Source organism: Natrix helvetica, assembly GCF_964273705.1.
Source record: "Natrix helvetica genome assembly, chromosome: Z".
Lineage (NCBI taxonomy): Eukaryota > Metazoa > Chordata > Lepidosauria > Squamata > Natricidae > Natrix > Natrix helvetica.
The window spans coordinates 52,174,730-52,193,037 of NC_138554.1; the positions used below are offsets into that span (position 1 = coordinate 52,174,730).

The 18,308-nt window shown below is 40.1% G+C and overlaps 1 protein-coding gene across 4 annotated transcripts in view; it reads right to left on the reverse strand.

Moving 5' to 3' along the window:
* Positions 1-15,783, reverse strand: part of NSF (N-ethylmaleimide sensitive factor, vesicle fusing ATPase) — a 69,373-nt gene extending 53,590 nt beyond the window's left edge. For 2 of the 4 annotated variants that reach the window (XM_081932115.1, XM_081932116.1), the window contains exons 1-4: positions 15,234-15,404; positions 9,947-10,032; positions 8,779-8,878; positions 7,334-7,373 (exon numbers count right to left, since the gene is read on the reverse strand). In XM_081932115.1, the coding sequence (XP_081788241.1) occupies positions 7,334-7,373; positions 8,779-8,878; positions 9,947-10,032; positions 15,234-15,278 (271 nt within the window). In that variant the 5' untranslated portion in view covers positions 15,279-15,404. Of the gene's footprint in view, positions 1-7,333; positions 7,374-8,778; positions 8,879-9,946; positions 10,033-15,233; positions 15,409-15,657 lie in introns of those variants that run through there. The other 2 variants (XM_081932113.1, XM_081932114.1) reach the window with 2 other exon arrangements.
* Positions 15,784-18,308: the final 2,525 nt, after the last annotated feature.

Below are 18,308 nucleotides of genomic sequence, written 5' to 3' on the forward strand. Positions count from 1 at the left end.
GGCCCATCACAGAGAAGGCCCTGCTCCTGGGCGTCGCCCGCTGGCACTGCCTAGTGGACGGCACCCGGAGGAGTCCCTCTCTGTGAGAGCGAATCGGTCGCAGGGATGTATGGGGCAGTATGCGATCCTGCAAGTAGCTAGGTCCTGTGCCATGGAGCACTTTAAAGATGATAGTCAACACCTTGAAACGCACCCAAAAAGCCACAGGTAGCCAGTGCAGGCCGCGCAGGAGAGGTGTTACATGAGAGTATCTTGTACCTCCCATAATTGCCTGCGCGGCCGCAGCCTTCAGGTGCATCTCAAGGGAAGCCCCATGTAGAGAGCATTGCAATAGTCCAGTCGGGACGTCACTATCGCATGGGTGACTGTGTGCAGGGTGCTCCGGTCCAATAGGGGATGCAATTGGCGCACCAGGCGAACCTGGTGGAACGCCCCCCTAGCCACGGCCATCACATGGTCATCCATTGACAGCCGGGCATCCAGGAGGACGCCCAAATTGCGTGCCCGCTCCACGGGGGCCAGCTGTTCGCCCCCGATGGCCAGTGATGGAACCCACTGGTTGAACCGGGGCGCCGGTAACCACAGCCACTCCGTCTTGGAGGGGTTGAGCTTGAGTCTGTTACTGCCCATCCAGACCCTTACGGACTCCAGGCACCGGGACAACATTTCGACGGCCTCGTTGGGGTGGTTCGGGGTAGATATGTACAGCTGAGTGTCATCAGCGTACAGATGGTACTCGACCCCGAAACCACGAATGATCTCGCCCAGCGGCTTCATATATGTGTTGAACAGGAGAGGCGAGAGGACCGACCCCTGCGGCACCCCACAAGTGAGCGGCCTCAGGGTCGACCTCTGCCCCATCAGCACACATTGCATTCGGCCAGAGAGGTATGGGGGAGAACCACCGCAAAACGCTACCCCTTACCCCCAACCCCTCTAGACGGCGCAATAGGATACCATGGTCGATGGTATCAAAAGCAGCCGAGAGGTCTAATAGGACCAGGATGGAGGAGCAACCCCCATCTCTGGCCCTCCAGAGATCATCCACCAACGCGACCAAAGCCGTCTCCGTGCTGTGGCCGGGCCGGAAACCGGACTGGCGCGGGTCTAGATAATCAATTTCATCCAAGTGGCGTGGGAACTGTTGTGCCACCACACTCTCTACAACCTTCGCCAAAAAGCAAAGGTTGGAGACAGGACGATAGTTAGCTAATATAGCTGGATCCAGGGAAGGCTTCTTGAGTAGGGGCCTCACCACCGCCTCTTTTAGGACGGCTGGCAAGAACCCCTCTCTCAAGGAAGCGTTGACTAACTCCTGCAGCTAGCCTCGTGTGACCTCCCAGGATGCCAGTACAAGCCAGGAGGGACACGGGTCCAATAAACATGTAGTGGCTCGCAGTCGCCCACGCAACCTGTCCATATCTTCGGCAGCAACAGAGTCAAACTCCTCCCAGAATGGTCTCTCAAGAATCGCCTCTGGCGTCCCTCCTAGACCACTGCAGGAGACCCACTTGCTGCGGATCTGAGCGATTTTGTCCTGCAGATATACCCCAAATTCCTCTGCTCTACCCTGCAAGGGTGCTTCCCGCGGCCTCTGTAGAAGGAGGGAGCGGGTCACCCGAAACAGGGCGGCAGGGCGGTTGTCTGCGGACGCAATAAGAGCAGCACAATATCGACGCTTGGCCACTCTAAATGCCACAAGGTAGGTCCGTAAATAGGCTCTTACCTGTGTTCGGTCAGATTCAGAGCGTGAAGATCTCCATCTACTCTCTAGGCGTCTCTTGTGGCGCTTCATCACCCTCAGCTCCTCGGTAAACCAAGGGGCCTGGGTGGATCGCTGCCGCAGGAGAGGCCGCAAAGGCGCAACCCGGTCTAAGGCCCCGGCAGCCACACTATTCCATGCGGCCACTAGGTCCTCCATCCGGGAGCGGGTCAGGACTACAGGAAGTGGCCCAAGCTCCGTCTGGAACCTATCAGGTTCCATCAGGCGCCTGGGGTGGAACCATCTAGGACATTCCGGTTCCGCCTCCCCGCGATGGGGAGTAGCGCCCGGGAAGTCGAGCCGGAGAAGTGAGTGATCTGACCATGACAGGGGTGTAATAGCTAATTCCCCTACTCCCAGATCACTCCTCCACTGGCCAGAGACAAAAATAAGGTCCAGTGTGTGGCCTCCCTCATGTGTGGGGCCCTGAATTATTTGGGTCAGGTCCATGGCTGTCATGGAAGCCATGAACTCCCGAGCCACCTCGGATGATCCCCCCGTCGATGGCAGGTTGAAATCCCCCATAATCAGTAACTTGGGGGTCTCAACCGCCATCTCGGCAATCACCTCGAGGAGCTCTGGCAGGGCCGCTGATGCATAGCGAGGAGCCAAGTATACAATCAGCAAGCTCAACTGTTTCCCTGAGCCCCACTTCACGCATAGAGACTCACACCCGGATATCTGTGGCACAGTGAACTCTCTCGGCTCCAGCCCTTCCTTTACAATAACCGCTACCCCGCCACCCCTACCCAGGGCCCGAGGCTGATGAAATGCACGGTACCCCGGTGGGCACATTTCCACGAGGGGGAGACCCCCCTTGTGGCCCAACCAGGTCTCCGTAATCCCTGCAAGGTCCGGCTCCCCCTCCAAAACCAAATCATTGATGAGGGGGGCCTTATTGGCAACGGACCTTGCGTTGCACATCAGCCTCATGCCCTGGCTCTGTAAGTCTTGACCACCTAGGGTGCGGGGGTTGGGACAGATGACCGGTCGTGTCCAATGACCGCAGTCTCCCAACCGGCGACAAGATCTTCGTCTGCCCTCGCGCCTACCCCTCCCCACGACATATTTTCCAAATTCCCTTCTCTGATTCAGTGCATTTTTTCCTGTTTACTAGGGGCCACAAATTTTTGATCTCTTTATATACTAGCAATTAATTGTCTTTTTTTTAAAATATAGACTTTTATTAGACATGCATATGTATTTCCCTTTTTCAATTTTCAACAATCTCTTCCCTTTTAAATTGGTTCTTTTAGTTCATTAATATTTGTTGAAAATATTTTGATTTAATCCATGGTGTTGGCTATCAATTATATTTATGAAAGAACAGCTACTGTTTGATCCATTATTTGATCTGTCTGGAAGTTCTTTAGCTTACTCTGTTGCTGTTAATGATGCAAGTATTTTATTAATCTTTTGTATTATTGCTACCGTTTCTAAAAATCTTCAGATGAAATTGAGATGCCCATTTGCATTTAATCTCTATCTTTCTTGGGGTTCTCAAAAATCTCATATCTCTTCACCTTCTATCCAATGACATCTGATAAAAGCACTTATATGTTCAAGTTTTAAAGAATGCTACACCTTTTTAAAGCCAGCATTGGCTCTCTACATGGGGCTTCCCTTGAGATGCACTCGGAGACTACAGTTGGTCCAGAACGCGGCCGCGCGGGTGATTATGGGGAGGTCTAGATACTCCCCTGTAACACCTCTCCTGCGCGAGCTGCACTGGCTTCCTGTGGTCTACCGAGTGCGTTTCAAGGTTTTGATTATGATCTTTAAAGCGCTTCATGGCATAGGACCTAGTTACATGCAGGATCGCATCCTGCCCCACACATCCCTACGACCAATTCGCTCACACAGAGAGGGACTTCTCCGGGTGCCGTCCGCCAAACAGTGTCGGGGGGCGACATCCAGGAGCAGAGCCTTCTCTGTGATGGGCCCAGCCCTGTGGAATGACCTCCCCCGTGACATCAGGATTATTTCCGATCTCCGCTCCTTCCGTGTACAGTTGAAGACCCACCTCTTTCAATCATCCGGCCTGGCTCAACCGTAATCTTTTCATATTCCTCCTGACTGTCTTTTTTAAATTTTAAATTTTTATTGTATATTGGATTTTTTATTAGACGGGGCATGTTAATGGTTTTAATTTGTCTTAATGTTTTAATCTATTACCTCCTCCGTGCATGTATGTCTTTGTATATATGTATGTTTATATATGTCTTAGTGTACGCCGCCCCGAGTCCTGCCCGGAAAGGGAGCGGCTAATAAATCCAAATTTATTTATTATTATTATTGCATCAGCATTTCCTGATAATATATATATGGTAAGTTTATTTTATATATAGTCCATGAGTTTATTCTGTAGATTTCTCAAATTTGTAATGATTCTTCTTCATTCAGAGTCACTGAGAGTGAGGTAACATACACGTTTAAATTATCGTTATCTTCATCAATATCATCTAGATCAATCTATTTTTAAAATAGGTGTTCCACTTCTCTTTCTAAATTATATCTTTTCAAAATATTATGGAATTCCTCTGAAATTTTATATATTTTCTCTGACATTTTTTAAACTATTTATAATCTAGCCTCCATTTTTATCTCTGACCTTCAGATTCCTTATCTGGAGGATAATAGTTGTCATTCTGCATCTATATCTTGCCTATTTATTTATAGGCATAACATTTAATCTAGAAGCATTCATTACATAACTAGTCAAAATGTATAACTCCTAGTCAGTTATAAAAGCATATTAAAATATTTCTAGCTTTTGTAATAATGTGCTTTTTATTTTATATTAAAAATTGCTATTACAAAAAAGGAGGAATGGAAATAAATGTTAAACATGGATAGATACAATATCTCCCCTAGCTGCCCATGAATGGACAAGTCCCTATAGAGAATCAAGTCTCCCACTTCAAAGACAAAAAATAAAAAGTTTTGCCATCAGCATGTTTCCTCAGATGCAATTGACTTAATTTCCTGTATATGAGTTTGGATTTAACTATTGCATATATCAGGGATACAAACAGTATTGCAGAGTAGAATTCATTTTCTAGTAACCTTGACAACTGTAGCAAAAATTAAGTAAAGGTATCTCTCTTTTTGTCTTAATTGCAATCAGTTTTATTTCATTTGACAAAACTTTCAAAGCCGTTAAAAGGCTAACTGCATAGCTATGCCCTGAATTACAGTCACTAAAAATAAAAAAGTGACAGTTGCAGAAATTAGAATATGCCACATAAAGGTGTATATTTCCATGCATCAACTTAATATATTCAAACTTAGGAAACAACCTCCAAATTTAGATACAGGTGGGAATTATACCAATCCAATCACTAATTAGCCTTCATGTTTTGTAAGTATTTGCTTTGTAGGAAAAGATTTCCACACTCCCTATGGGAGATTTTCTGATAAAAAAGCTGAGAAACAAACAGCTTTAACTGAAAAGAGAATACATCTGTGACGGTAATGTTAGATTTAACAGATGCAAAGAGGCAATATATGCAGTTATTATACCGCAATGGCTATACAGTTTTGTCTAAATCATCAAAAAGCAATTTAGGATGTTTGAAGAGTGTATTCATTTATTTTCTTATATTACTGAACAATAAAAATATGAGTTTTTACTGTGTAAAATGAAATGGTAGAATACATCTCTTCCTAAAAACTTGCTTCTCATAGAAGTATAACTAACTGCAGTTATAAAGCAAAAGACACACACTCCAGAAAATATTAGCACCTTGATAATAGAGACAAGAATCTCATTGCTAACGTTCTTTTTGAGAGAGACTGGGGTGAAAAGGGGGAAATTTCTGCTAGAATACAGGAATACAATACAATACAATAGCAGAGTTGGAAGGGGCCTTGGAGGTCTTCTAGTCCAACCCCCTGCCTAGGCAAGAAACCTTATACTGTTTCAGACAAATGGCTATCCAACATCTTCTTAAAGACTTCCAGTGTTGGGGCTTTCACAACTTCTGGAGACAAGCTGTTCCACTGATTAATTGTTCTAACTGTCAAGAAATTTCTTCTCAGTTCTAAGTTGCTTCTCTCCTTGATTAGTTTCCACCCATTGCTTCTTGTTCTACCCTCAGGTGCCTTGGAGAATATTTTGACTCCCTTTCCTTGTGGCAACCTCTGAGATATTGGAACACTGCTATCATATCTCCCCCGTCCTTTTTTTCATTAAACTAGATATACACAGTTCCTGCAACCGTTCTTCATATGTTTTAGTCTCCAGTCCCCTAATCATCTTTGTTGCTCTTCTCTGCACTCTTTCTAAGGTCTCCACATCTTTTCTACATTGTGGCGACCAAAACTGAATGCAGTATTCCAAGTGTGGCCTTACCAATGCCTTATAAAGTGGTATTAACACTTCACGTGATCTTGATTATATCCCTCTGTTTATGTAGCCTAGAACTCTGTTGGCTTTTTTGGCAGCTGCTGCACACTGCTGGCTTATATTTAAATGATTGCCCACTAGGACTCCAACATCCCTCTCACAGTTACTTCTATTGAGCAAGGTACCACCTATACTGTACCTGTGCATTTCGTTTTTCTTGCCTAAATGTAGAACTTTACTCTTTTCACCATTGAATTTCATTTTATTAGATAGTGTCCAATGTTCAAGTTTGTCAAGATCCTTCTGTATCTTAAGCCTGTCTTCTGGAGTGTTGGCTATTCCTGCCAGCTTGGTGTCATCTGCAAATTTGATGAGTTCCCCATTTATTCCCTCATCCAAATCATTGATGAAGATGTTGAAGAGTACTGGGCCTAAAACAGAACCTTGGGGTACTCCACTGCATACTTCCTTCTATGTAGATGCAGTTCCATTGATAATAAGCATGCAAATCAATAATAATAGTACTTAGACTTATATACCACTTCACAATGCTTTACAGCCCTCTATCAGTGGTTTACAGAGGCAGCATATTGCCCCCAACAATCTGGGTCCTCAATTTACCGACCTTGGAAAGATGGAAGGCTGAGTCAACCTTGAGCTGGTGAGGATCAAACTACCCAACTGCTGGCGGTCAGCAATCAGAAGAATTAGCCTGTAGTAATGCATTCTAATCACTGTGCCACCATAGCTCAAATGCAAAAATCATATAGATATTTATTTACAATTGTTAGTTTTTCACCAATTCATTTCTAACTTCATCCAAAGTGATATTTTATTTGCTCCTTTATCATTTGATTATTTAATAAAGTAAAATGCACTGTGTCCCCATTTCTCTTTTCTGATGTATCTATTTGTTTGGCTCTTTTCTCTTTTGATCTGCTTGTTTTATCTTTATCATCATTAATTTTTAAATATCTTACATAAAGCTTTTATTTAGAGATGAGAAATAATAATAACAATAATAATAATAATAAACAGGCATTTAAAGATCAGTGTAACTATCCCAGCACAGTATTTCATATAGATAATGCCAAACAGAAAAAAGAGGATTAAAAAAACCTGCACTGGAACAGAATTCATTCCAACATAAAGAGCTTTAGAAAAAAAAGAAAAGTTTCAATTAGATTAGATCAAACAATATACTAATTATAGTAAAAACTTACCATCTATTTCTTGCCCAATAGAAAGGCCGGCCCATTTTCTCTATAGAGAAAAAAATGCATACAATTTACCTACATTAAATATGCATATATATTCACAAAGGAAAATACCTATCTAAAGTTATAATGAATAACTTTTGTGTAGCAGCCATATGCACATAAAATTCATGTCATGCTAAAACATAGTTGCAATCCTAGATTACTTTGTCCCCTATAGGCAACATGCTATTATTGGCCTATTATACTGTACATAGTTGTTACGAGCATAACAGGATATCACTTCATTAGCAACGTGGTGGCTATAGAATGAAGAGCCCCAAGATCCAGATGGCTCCCATCCTGTTAGTGTTCGAGGGGACATGATTGTTCTCCCAGATCCTGGGCTAATGTGACTGAAAGACCCTTCTTCTAAGGTGAGATAGATGGATATTTATGGTGTCTTCCAGGTTCCACGTCTATTTCTACTTCTTTTTCTTTTTATCTAATTTGGTTTTCTTGTATTTATTTAAAAGGTGGGTTTTATATCTTCAAAATGAGTAGCAAATAATTTTGTGTTTTTTCTAGTAATCATGCTCTGGCCAGGGATTGTTATTGAATGACTCGGGCCAATTTTTTCTACCTCTGATCTAGAGCAGCTTTCCTCAGACTGGCATCCTCCAATGTTAACTATGCTGAAGAGGAGTTCTAGTAGCTATGATTCCAGCACATTTAGTATTTATCTACTTTTAAGAACTGCTAAGGACCAGATTATATTTACTATGCCTTGATACATAAAACTATAGAACTCAGAGTGTACCTTTTTTCCCCACGATTGGAACTCTATTAAACAAAATAATAGAAGTAAAACCTTATTTTGCAGCTCAGCAAGCTGCTTCTTTTATTCTTTTATTAGAATGAGTCCTACTCACTCACATACACTCAAGGCTACGCTGTTCTTCATTCACAAGTCCAAACTGTTAGCTAACACCACAGGGGAATCAGGGAAGCCACAAAGATTAGTCACATTTTCTGAAGGTTTGTTGCTAAATAGCTAATGAGAAGCTACATTTGAAAGGTGTTGGTACAAGAAACTGAAGTTATTAGATCAGACAGAAAATATTATTTTCTTTTCAATATTGGAGCTACACAGAATGCCTATTCTGCAATAACAATGCTATCACATCTTGCATCATAGCCACAGAGGTCATCAATCCAGCTGCTTGATTGCCTATATTGTATCTCACATAACATAGGTCTCTGTCTTCAAACAACCCACTTTTCCTAATATTTTATCAATAAAAAGTGCTTTACTAGAACTGAATAATTTTCTTTCATTTTCATAGGATATCTAGAAAGCATACTTTTCTTTTGAGCCACTGCAATTTCAATTTTTGTTGAAAATAGTTACTTTTAGTAGCAATATTGCTTGTATTTGGGATCAAAAAGGAAGCAAATAATCAAAGCCATACCTGTGGCAGACTGAAAGCAATGCTACTTGGCACAACAGATGAATGACTTCTCAGGGTAAAAACATATTTATGGTTAGGTGAGGTCTTCACAACTACATGCCTATAAAGAGTTTGGGAGAAGAGGAACGAGAGGTGGAAAAAACATAATTATTAAAACCTTTCAATATCTCAGTCAGCTCAAGCAATATCTGTTCTATGAAATAACTGAAGTCTAATATCCAAAACTATGCTTTGCAATAAATACAGTACAATATTTCATTTCTTGAGGTTTTTTTAATGAAATAATTTCTGACTAATCATAATAAACAGCAAAAAAAGCCAAAGGATTGGAAAGGTCCTTTTTTTAAAAAAAATTCAAAACGATTTTCCAGAAACAGCCTTTCTTACATGTTGATAATGAAGCTTCTAGAAGGCAATTTTCAGGTGAAAGTTATCATACACCTTAGTTTACTTAATATTAAAAAAATTGATATACATACATAACTCTATATACTGTAGTTTTGGTTTGAGCCAAACTAAACAAATGAAGTCACTATGATTTTGTTGTCTTCAAGTAGACTTGACTTCTGGCTAACCATACACACAAAACCTTGATGTCTTTGGAGGGTTTTTTTTTGGGGGGGGGGGTAGTTCTTTATTTCTAGGACTAAAAGTGAGTGGCTGGCCCAAACTTATCCAGATGACTTCCATGTCTTAGACAGGACTCCAATTCACATTCTTCCACTGCTAGGCCAAATTGGCTCTCATATCTTCTTTGATAGTTAAGATGGAAAAAATGAAAAATTAATCAATATTATTTTTTGCCAGTAATATGAAAATCTGATTAACAATCAGATCAATCAACGAATGGCTTTCTATAACCCAAATATCAAGGATAATGCCTCGTCCTTTCCCCCTTTCCACACAAAAAATTCTAATGCCAAATAAAATACAATTCACAGAACTGATGTTTTAACACAGTGTGTGTGTGTGTGTGTGTGTGTGTGTGTGTGAGAGAGAGAGAGAGAGAGAGAGAGAGAGAGAGAGAGAGAACTCATTTAGCACCTTGCTAATAATAATCATAAAATTTCAATACATATTACTATGCATAACTTTGGGGGGGGGGGGGAACAGATTGAAGAAAGCCTATTTCTGCAATCTTTTCTAAAAAGAGACCAATCGAACTTACAAGCCAGATTGAAAGTCCTTTTCATTGATCACGGCACAATTGCTTAAGGAGAGTTCATCTGTGGGACATCTTGCAGCTTGCATAATCTGAAAAGAAAATAAGAGACAAGGGGTCAATAATGAAGAGCATGAATACAAAATGGCTTTAATTTTTGAAGTTCAATCTTATTTTAGAATAAGCTATGCAAATTCACCGTTTCCCGTTTGTTTAGCATTTGTATATTTTTGAAAATTTGCGCTGAGAGCTGTCACACACCATTTACAAATATAGTTGGCTGATTAGTATAAGAAAAAGAAACTTAGTTCTCAGTACGCCTATAATAGAAGGTAGGACAGGTTAATCAAAAAACACAATGATGTTGTACACAAACTGTATCACTTCAAAATGTAAGCAGTTATGTACATCTGAAGGAAGAAATGGTGAAGATGGTTCTGTGAAAAACAAAGCCAACAAAGTAGGTGAAAAACCATGAGCTGGTGTGTATACCAGTTCTTTGGAATCTCCCCAGCCAAGTAATAGCCCACAAGCACTCTAAACAGGTGCTCTTCAGCAGGGGGATTACAAGACAACTATCACTGGAAGAGTTTGAGTACTTAGAGATGACAGGAGTAATCATCTTGCTCATAACCATTATTGAGGCCTTTTAAAAGACACTAAGTTTGCAAATTTCCTTTCCTAATCATATTCATAAATTGCTTTATAACTGCTTCAGTCAAGTCTGAAAAGTCTGAAAACATTCTGTAAGTTTTCTTTTAATTCTTAATAAAAAAAATATTTAATTTTTTTTTAAATTCATAGCTTTATCAGACCAAAGCAAAAAGCTAAACAAGTCTTTGGCCTGATATAAGTTATAAATAGATTAAGGGATCAGATAAATTTGGAATAAGAGTTTGGAATTAATTATTAAAAAATCCTTCTTGTAAGAAATAGATTTGTTTCGACTTTTGTAAAGATGACTAGCTTTAAAAATTGGTCACTATAGGGAACTAAAGATTTTAGTTAAAGGAGAAAATACATTAACTTGCTTAACAGCTAACTGGAGTTATAAAATGATGCAAAACATTAAAATATTGAAAATACTGAAGGACACATTTGAAAAATGGAATTGAAAATTAGTAACATTGTCAATAGTGATGTTTACTTCTACGGATAGAATTTGTTCAAAAGACATTATGGAACAAATAGCAGAGGAACAAGTATCATTTGAGAAGATAGAGATGGCATTGAAATTGGATCTACAAATAACAGGCTACACAATTGATATAAAAAATGATGTCTCACTGGAGAAATCAGTCGACATTTCAAAAATCAAAAGCACAATAAATGAAGAAACTGACCTGGATTGTGTATTTATTTATATCTTGAAATAAAAAACATTTAACCATATGACCTGCAAACCTGAACTGTAAAATAGTGTAGCTCTGATCTCACCACAACACGGCTACTACATAAATAAGAAAAAGTGAGTTTTATAATGTCCTCAAAAATCTGGGTCATGAGACAAGTTGCCAGAGATGGTATGGGTGGGGGAGGTGGCAACAGAAGCAGGAATATGATCGAAGAAAGGAAATACCTTTAAATTAGGAAAGGGATTGGGCACTAGAGTACAGGGAGAAGTACTAGGCAAAATGCACAAGGAATAGTCTTGCAGTTAACCCTACATCCGTTTAGCATTAAATTAAAATGCTAAGAGATTACACAAAGATGAAAGCAAATAACAATGACAGATGGTGCCCAGATTTACAATTTTAGTATAAAGAACTAAATGACCTCAGAGCTATGCTGAGCAAGAGCCAATATAGGAGGATCCATAGTTTCATCCTGAGCAGTAAAAAAGAATTATCATCCTATTATTTAAGATTGTCTTCAGGGTGTAAATACAACTGTCCTACGTCTAACTAAAATATTTTATATCTGGGACACATACTCTCTTAAGATTAAGTACAATTAGAGCCATACTAAGTCATCATTTCGGAGATATTTTATCTGGTGTGTTTCGGACTGTACAAGAGGCGCCATGTGGTCAGAGATGGTATGATGGAGAGAGCAGCATGGGTCGAGAAGGGTATGTGGGACAATAGTGAGGATCATGGTGTGTGAGAAAAATGCTGTGTCAAGGAGGGCATGCTGGATCAGAAAAGGTGTTTGGGGTGTTTAAGAGATGCCATAGGTGTCAGGGAAGGCTCAAGGGGGGAGGCCATATGGGCTGGGGAGGGTGCAAAGGGATGCACCAAAGGTGCTGCATGAATTGGAGAAGGTGGGGGGACCGCCTGGGTAGGTGACTTATGGTGGTGTTGCCTGTGTTGGGAAGGCTGTGTAAAATTTCCTTCCTCCCTGTTCTTCCCTCCCTCCTTTTTTTCCCCTCTTCTTTTCCTAGTAGGCAGATATCTCTGCATAGAGATATGCTTCTATGGGGAACACAATGAAGCTGACTAAACTACATTTGTTTGCCAGGCTGATGTCCTTGCTTTTCCATTATTTGGCTCATGTTCATCATTGCTGTACGACCCAGTGCAATCTGATGTTTTATTTCTGGGCTGCATTCACCACTGAGCGATCTGACACCCTAGGAAAGTGAATTTTTCCATGAATTTTATCTCTTCACCATTAATTTATATTTTAATGTTTTCATTCCTTGCAGAAATGATAAGCTTCATCTTTTTGTTGTTTAGAAAGAGACCAAACTCCTCATGCCTTATTAATCCAAACCTTTATTCACAAGATCCCTAAGACCTCCTGCTTGAAAAAAAACATGGCTGCAACTTGCACAGAAGACAAGATTAGATGAAGTTTCTCCAGGTCATGATCAGGAAAGTCCAGGAAAAAATTCCAATCCAGAAATCTGTTACTTTCTAAACTTGATACCACTCCGTTTTGATTACAGATCTCATCGTTCTCAGCCTATATATTAGTGGGTAAGATGATTGGAATGATGGTCCCAAAGACCTGGAAAGCACTAGGTTAGGGAAGCCTACTCAGCCATAATACCTTTGATTACACTTATTTCTAGCCTGATGAAGTTAATAGTCCATATGATGTGCATTTGATCCATAAAAGCTGAAGCAATGGAGTCTATACATGTAGATCTACCCCATAGCCTAAATAAGTACTTGAGATTAATAACAAAGCTGGAAAGAGATGTAAACAGCATAGGGACTAGGAAAGTGAGGAAGACTAGTTTGGGTGTAACAGAAGGTCAACAATCTTCACTTTTTATTTGCTAGGCTGGTTAAGGCTAAAATTCAAGATGTTTCAAAACATTCATATTTCATTTACTCTTGGAATACATCCATCCATATATGAAGAAACATATCACTATAATTGCTCACTGGTATGCATTTCATCTACAATGACTATTTAAATGGATGCATTTTAAAAGATCACATCTCTACTAGGATGATTAAGCAGAATCTGCTCAGCTTATGGCAAGCCTACATGTCCTTTGGATTTTCTTTCCAGAATGACTAGTGCTGATTTATATGGCAAATAGCCAGGCCAAATATTTTGGCATTGCGAGTCTAGTTTCTTTAAACTTAAACAAACACAGCATTGCTACTATATGTATCCTTTTAAATCTTTTGCACAATTTGAATAGAACTCAAGTCCTTTCTAGTCACCCTTTTTGTTGCTTTAACCAATCTTGCTGGATGTCCTTTAAAAATGAAAGCTCCCAGACTATTTCAGGAGTTGATTCATAACTGAATGATGGGTACAATTCTATAACTATCAATCAGCATGGTCATTACAATTTTGAGACTGATAAAAACATTTTTGCACATCCTCTAAGCTGCTAATTCTCAATGTGCAGTCCACTGCAGCCTACCTCTGTAAAAGCATCACAGCCTCCTCCCCAGTTAGTCTGATCAACAACAGCCCATCCATCTTCTCAGCTCCATGCTCTAACTAGCAGCTGTTCATGAGAATGGGTTAGGGATGAAAAGTGGTTCACAAACCATACAAGTATACAGGTACTAAGGTGAACATCCCGAATGACAGTAACAGACTTGCGGTAGTTATCAGTTGTTGAAGATACATATGCTATTCTAAGTGCATTGTGCTCTTGGAAAAAATAATAACTAAAAAAGAAAAAGAAAATTGGAATAGGAAATACAATGGATGTCTTAAAATGGAGTTTCATTACACTGAAAATCCACTTGCTCCAGCAGCTCAGTATTAATAAATTTTACTGAAGAAAATTCTTGACCAGCATACTATACTAAGAATCATTGTTCTCATGGTTTGGAGTACATAAAATAATGAAGGGATAAATACTAAATTTTATATTGAAAATTTTGGGTTAAATTTAATTTTTAAAAGCCTTCAAGGACAAAGAAGATGGAAAAACATGAACAAATGCAAAGGCAATCATAATTATAATTCTATTCACCAATAACTGAAAAGTCTCATTTTCTTAAAATGTACGAAAGACATCCTTGTTTCATTAGGTGGTCACGTTTTTGTTGAAAAATTAAAATTAACTAAATTTAACATCAAAAATTTCAGCCCAAAATTAAGTATTTGTCACTTGAATTTGGAAAGAAACAATAAGTATTAGTACCTTTTGTTTGAATGCCAGTTCCTACTGGATTCAATAAAATATTCCCACTGGCATATTTTATGGTATTTTCACACTAGTGTTTCCAATTGCCATGTGACAGTCACATTTTTTCAAGCCACAGAATCTTGAATAGATCACATGTCTAAATCAAACAGTGCTCAATCCAATGACTCTCTGAACATATGAAGTCATAAAAATTCCCTCACACCTCCTACGTAAGAATGCAATATAAAACAAATTTCGATGTTCTCCCATACAATGGGAAACCACTGCAGAAAACATCCAAGTTGTCTTCCACCATTTTCTTCACTGCAGTTAAAAGCCTCCAATGAAGTGGCAGTATATTAATAAAAGTGGGAGGATACTGAGGAGTCAGTTCTCAAAACCAGCCAACATCTTTTGACCATGTAGCTTGGAGCTGTTTTTGAATTTGTTCAATGTTCTTGAATATTTGTTACACAGAGAAACATTTCAGCACTGACAAGTGAAGACTTCCGTCTGTGCAATGCCTTATTTAAGAGTAACAAACGTAGGAGAAAAGGAAGTTTTTGTCAAGTTTTCAAACCAAGGGGGAAAAAACACCTCCTCATCTATTTCAAGTGTATGGAAATGAGGTTTGCCCTCCCTTCTGCTCCCCTTCTAGGTTCACTGCAGTGATCTGAACCTAAGAAATGGGAGGGGGAAGCAATTTGCTAAAGGCTGGTGAAGAGATGCTACTTTATGACTCACTGTGACGGTTCTCAGAGAGGAAACATAGCTAGATAGTACATGCATTTGTTCTGCGGTTGTTGTTATTTTCACATACGGAATTTTTCCACGCTTATTAAACAAATCCCACTTTAAACGACGGGAGGATCATCGTGTAATCGAAGATCTCCTCCCTATCAATCCCTTGAGTTTTATTAGCTCGGAGGAGAGCGTTTGCCACTACTCCACAAATCCTTCAAATAGGCTCTGATGCAGATTCGGGTCCTGCCGGTCCTACTTTTTTTTTAAAAAAAAAAGGCAGAGACACCACTCCAACAGAGAAGAAGGGAACGGAGCTCTTAAAATAATACGGCCCTAATAATTTGAAAAAGAAAAGGGTGGGGGCAGAAAGTGTCTTGCTGACACGTCATTGCCCCCGCCTTCAGTCATTCATCGGCTCACTCACCCGGGCCGCCATCTTGCTCTTCCGCAGCCGAAGACGCGACTGACAGGGGATGCGAAGACGCCAAGCGCGAAATCTGCTGAGGAGAGGGCGGGAGGAAACAGTTACATCACTTGCTGGAGGCGTGGTCAATCCACCTCCCGCCCACTTCCGGTCTTTCCTGCTTTACTCGTTCCTGTGTACATGGGGAGTCAGGGAGGATGAGCATCTGCATTGCTGGATGGCGTCTGTAAAATATTCTCCCTGTTTAGACCCACGAGTACCGTATACAGAAGAGAGTAGTGAATGCTTATTTAGAATCATAGAGAATTGTTCTCAGTTTGAAGGGAGGAGGGTAGGCAATCGCCAAGATGGACATTAATAGGAAGCTTTGAGGGATTTTATTAAATGCTGTCATCTTGCAGATAAGCCTAAGGTTTTTCCACTGGCGAGGCTCATGGCTACTTCACAAGCTGAGAGAATGAAGGTGGCTTAGAAAATATACCATAGCTTTTTACAGTATATATAAACAACGGAGCCATAGCCATAAGTTTATTTCTGCATCCATAGTTGGAATTTATTTTTTAAATGTACATTTAAAATCAACCAATGGCTAAAAGCAAGCATAATGACTTCAACTTGTTTAAGAAATATTTGAGAAGAATAAGAAATATTTCAGCCATCCATACCACTGAGGAGGGCAGTATACCAAAAGCCACTGAGCCTGTCACCTCCATGCTTCGAAAGTGGCCAGACCCTTCACAGACACTCTCTATGTTGTAGAGGCATTATACAACCTCTTACAATACTATTGACCCTTTCTATATTCTTGGATTAAGTGGGTAGATTGTGTGCTATGAAAGAAAGAAGAAACATGGGGAAACCTCTTCTTCAACCCATTTTGGTGCAGAGAATGATCTCTGAGCAACTGATTCAACAGCATCAATACAACTAAGGATGCATGCCCTGAGCAGTAGTTATAGACACTAGGATGTTCATGTATTTTAAAGTGTTTAAAAAGACCAAGAAGTAAATATAAACATGAAAATACATACATGCCAAAAAGAGCATATTTTAATAAACTGCTTGAAAGGAATTTCCCTTGCAATTTGCAAATAGATCAGCAGATCATGTTGTCAATATGGCTCTGCACTACATTCTACAATATCAGAGGTGGGTTGCTCCCGGTTCGGCCCGAATTGGGCAAACTGATAGTAGCGGTGGTGGAATGCTCCGCCCACCCACCTTGACACTTCTGCGCATGGGCAGAAGCGCCGCGCGTGCACAGAAGCGCACCCGAAATGGTAGTAAAAAAATTGGCAACCCACCACTGTACAATATACTGACTCTCCAAGGAGTTATGCAATTGGTCTTTTTTGTAGGCTTCAGCTCAGCATTCAAAACCATTATTCCAGATATTCTTTTAACTAAACTGATTCAGCTAGCTACATCAGATAACACTTGTAAGTGGATCATAAGCTTTCTAACAGGAAGCAGCAGGTGAAGCTAGGCAAAATCACATCAGATACCTGTAGAATTAACATAGGCCTCTCAAGGGCTGTGTGCTCTCTCTATTTCTCTCTATGCACCAATGACTGCATCTCAAAAAGATCCCTCTAGTAAAGTACTGAAGTTTGCAAATGATAGAAGAGTGATTGGTCTCATTCGAGACAACGATGAGTCTGCATACAGACCGGAAGTTGGACAACTAGCCTTATGGTGCGGCCGGAACAATCTTGAACTGAACACGTTAAAAACTGTAGAAATGATAATAGATTTTAGGAGAAGCCCTCCTATTCTACCACCTCTTACAATATTAGGCAAAGGCAAAGGTTCCCCTTGCACATATGTGCTAGTCATTCCCAACTCTAGGGGGTGGTGCTCATTTACGTTTCAAAGCCGAAGAGCTAGCGCTGTCCGAAGATTTCTCCTTGGTCATGTGGCTGGCATGACTAAATGCTGAAGGCACATGGAATGCTGTTACCTTCCCACCAAGGTGGTCCCTATTTTTCTACTTGCATTTTTATATGCTTTCAAACTGCTAGATTAACAGAAGTTGGGGCAAGTAATGGGAGCTCATTCCGTTACGTGGCACTAGGGATTCAAACCACCAAACTGCCGACCTTTCTGATCGACAAGCTCAGCATCTTAGCCACTGAGCCACCACATCCCTCTTACAATATTAGGCAACACAATATCAGCAGTAGAGTCCTTCAAGTTTTCAGGTTCTATAATATCACAAGACTTAAAATGGACATCTAACATCAAAAATGTCATTAAAAAGGCACAATAAGAATGTTCTTCCTGCACCAACTCAGAAAGTTCATACTGCCCAAAGAGCTGCTGATACAGCTACCAGTGGTGAAATCATTTTTTTATAAAAGTTTTTTTTATTTTTTATTTTCAAAACAAACATAACACTTTAAATCTTCCTTCTTTACATACTGTAGAAAGTGTATCAGTTGGTTACAAAAGACTTTCGTGCGTCTCTTCCACAGTCATCAAGCATAATTCATATTAACTCAAGTATTTTAACTCAGATATTTATACATGTTACCATCATCATACTTCCATTTACATTTGACTATAATTGTTTAAACGTCCTTCATTATAAAATATACCAATATTTAATACAAAACCACATACTGGCATTTCATTTACTATTTCTAAAATCC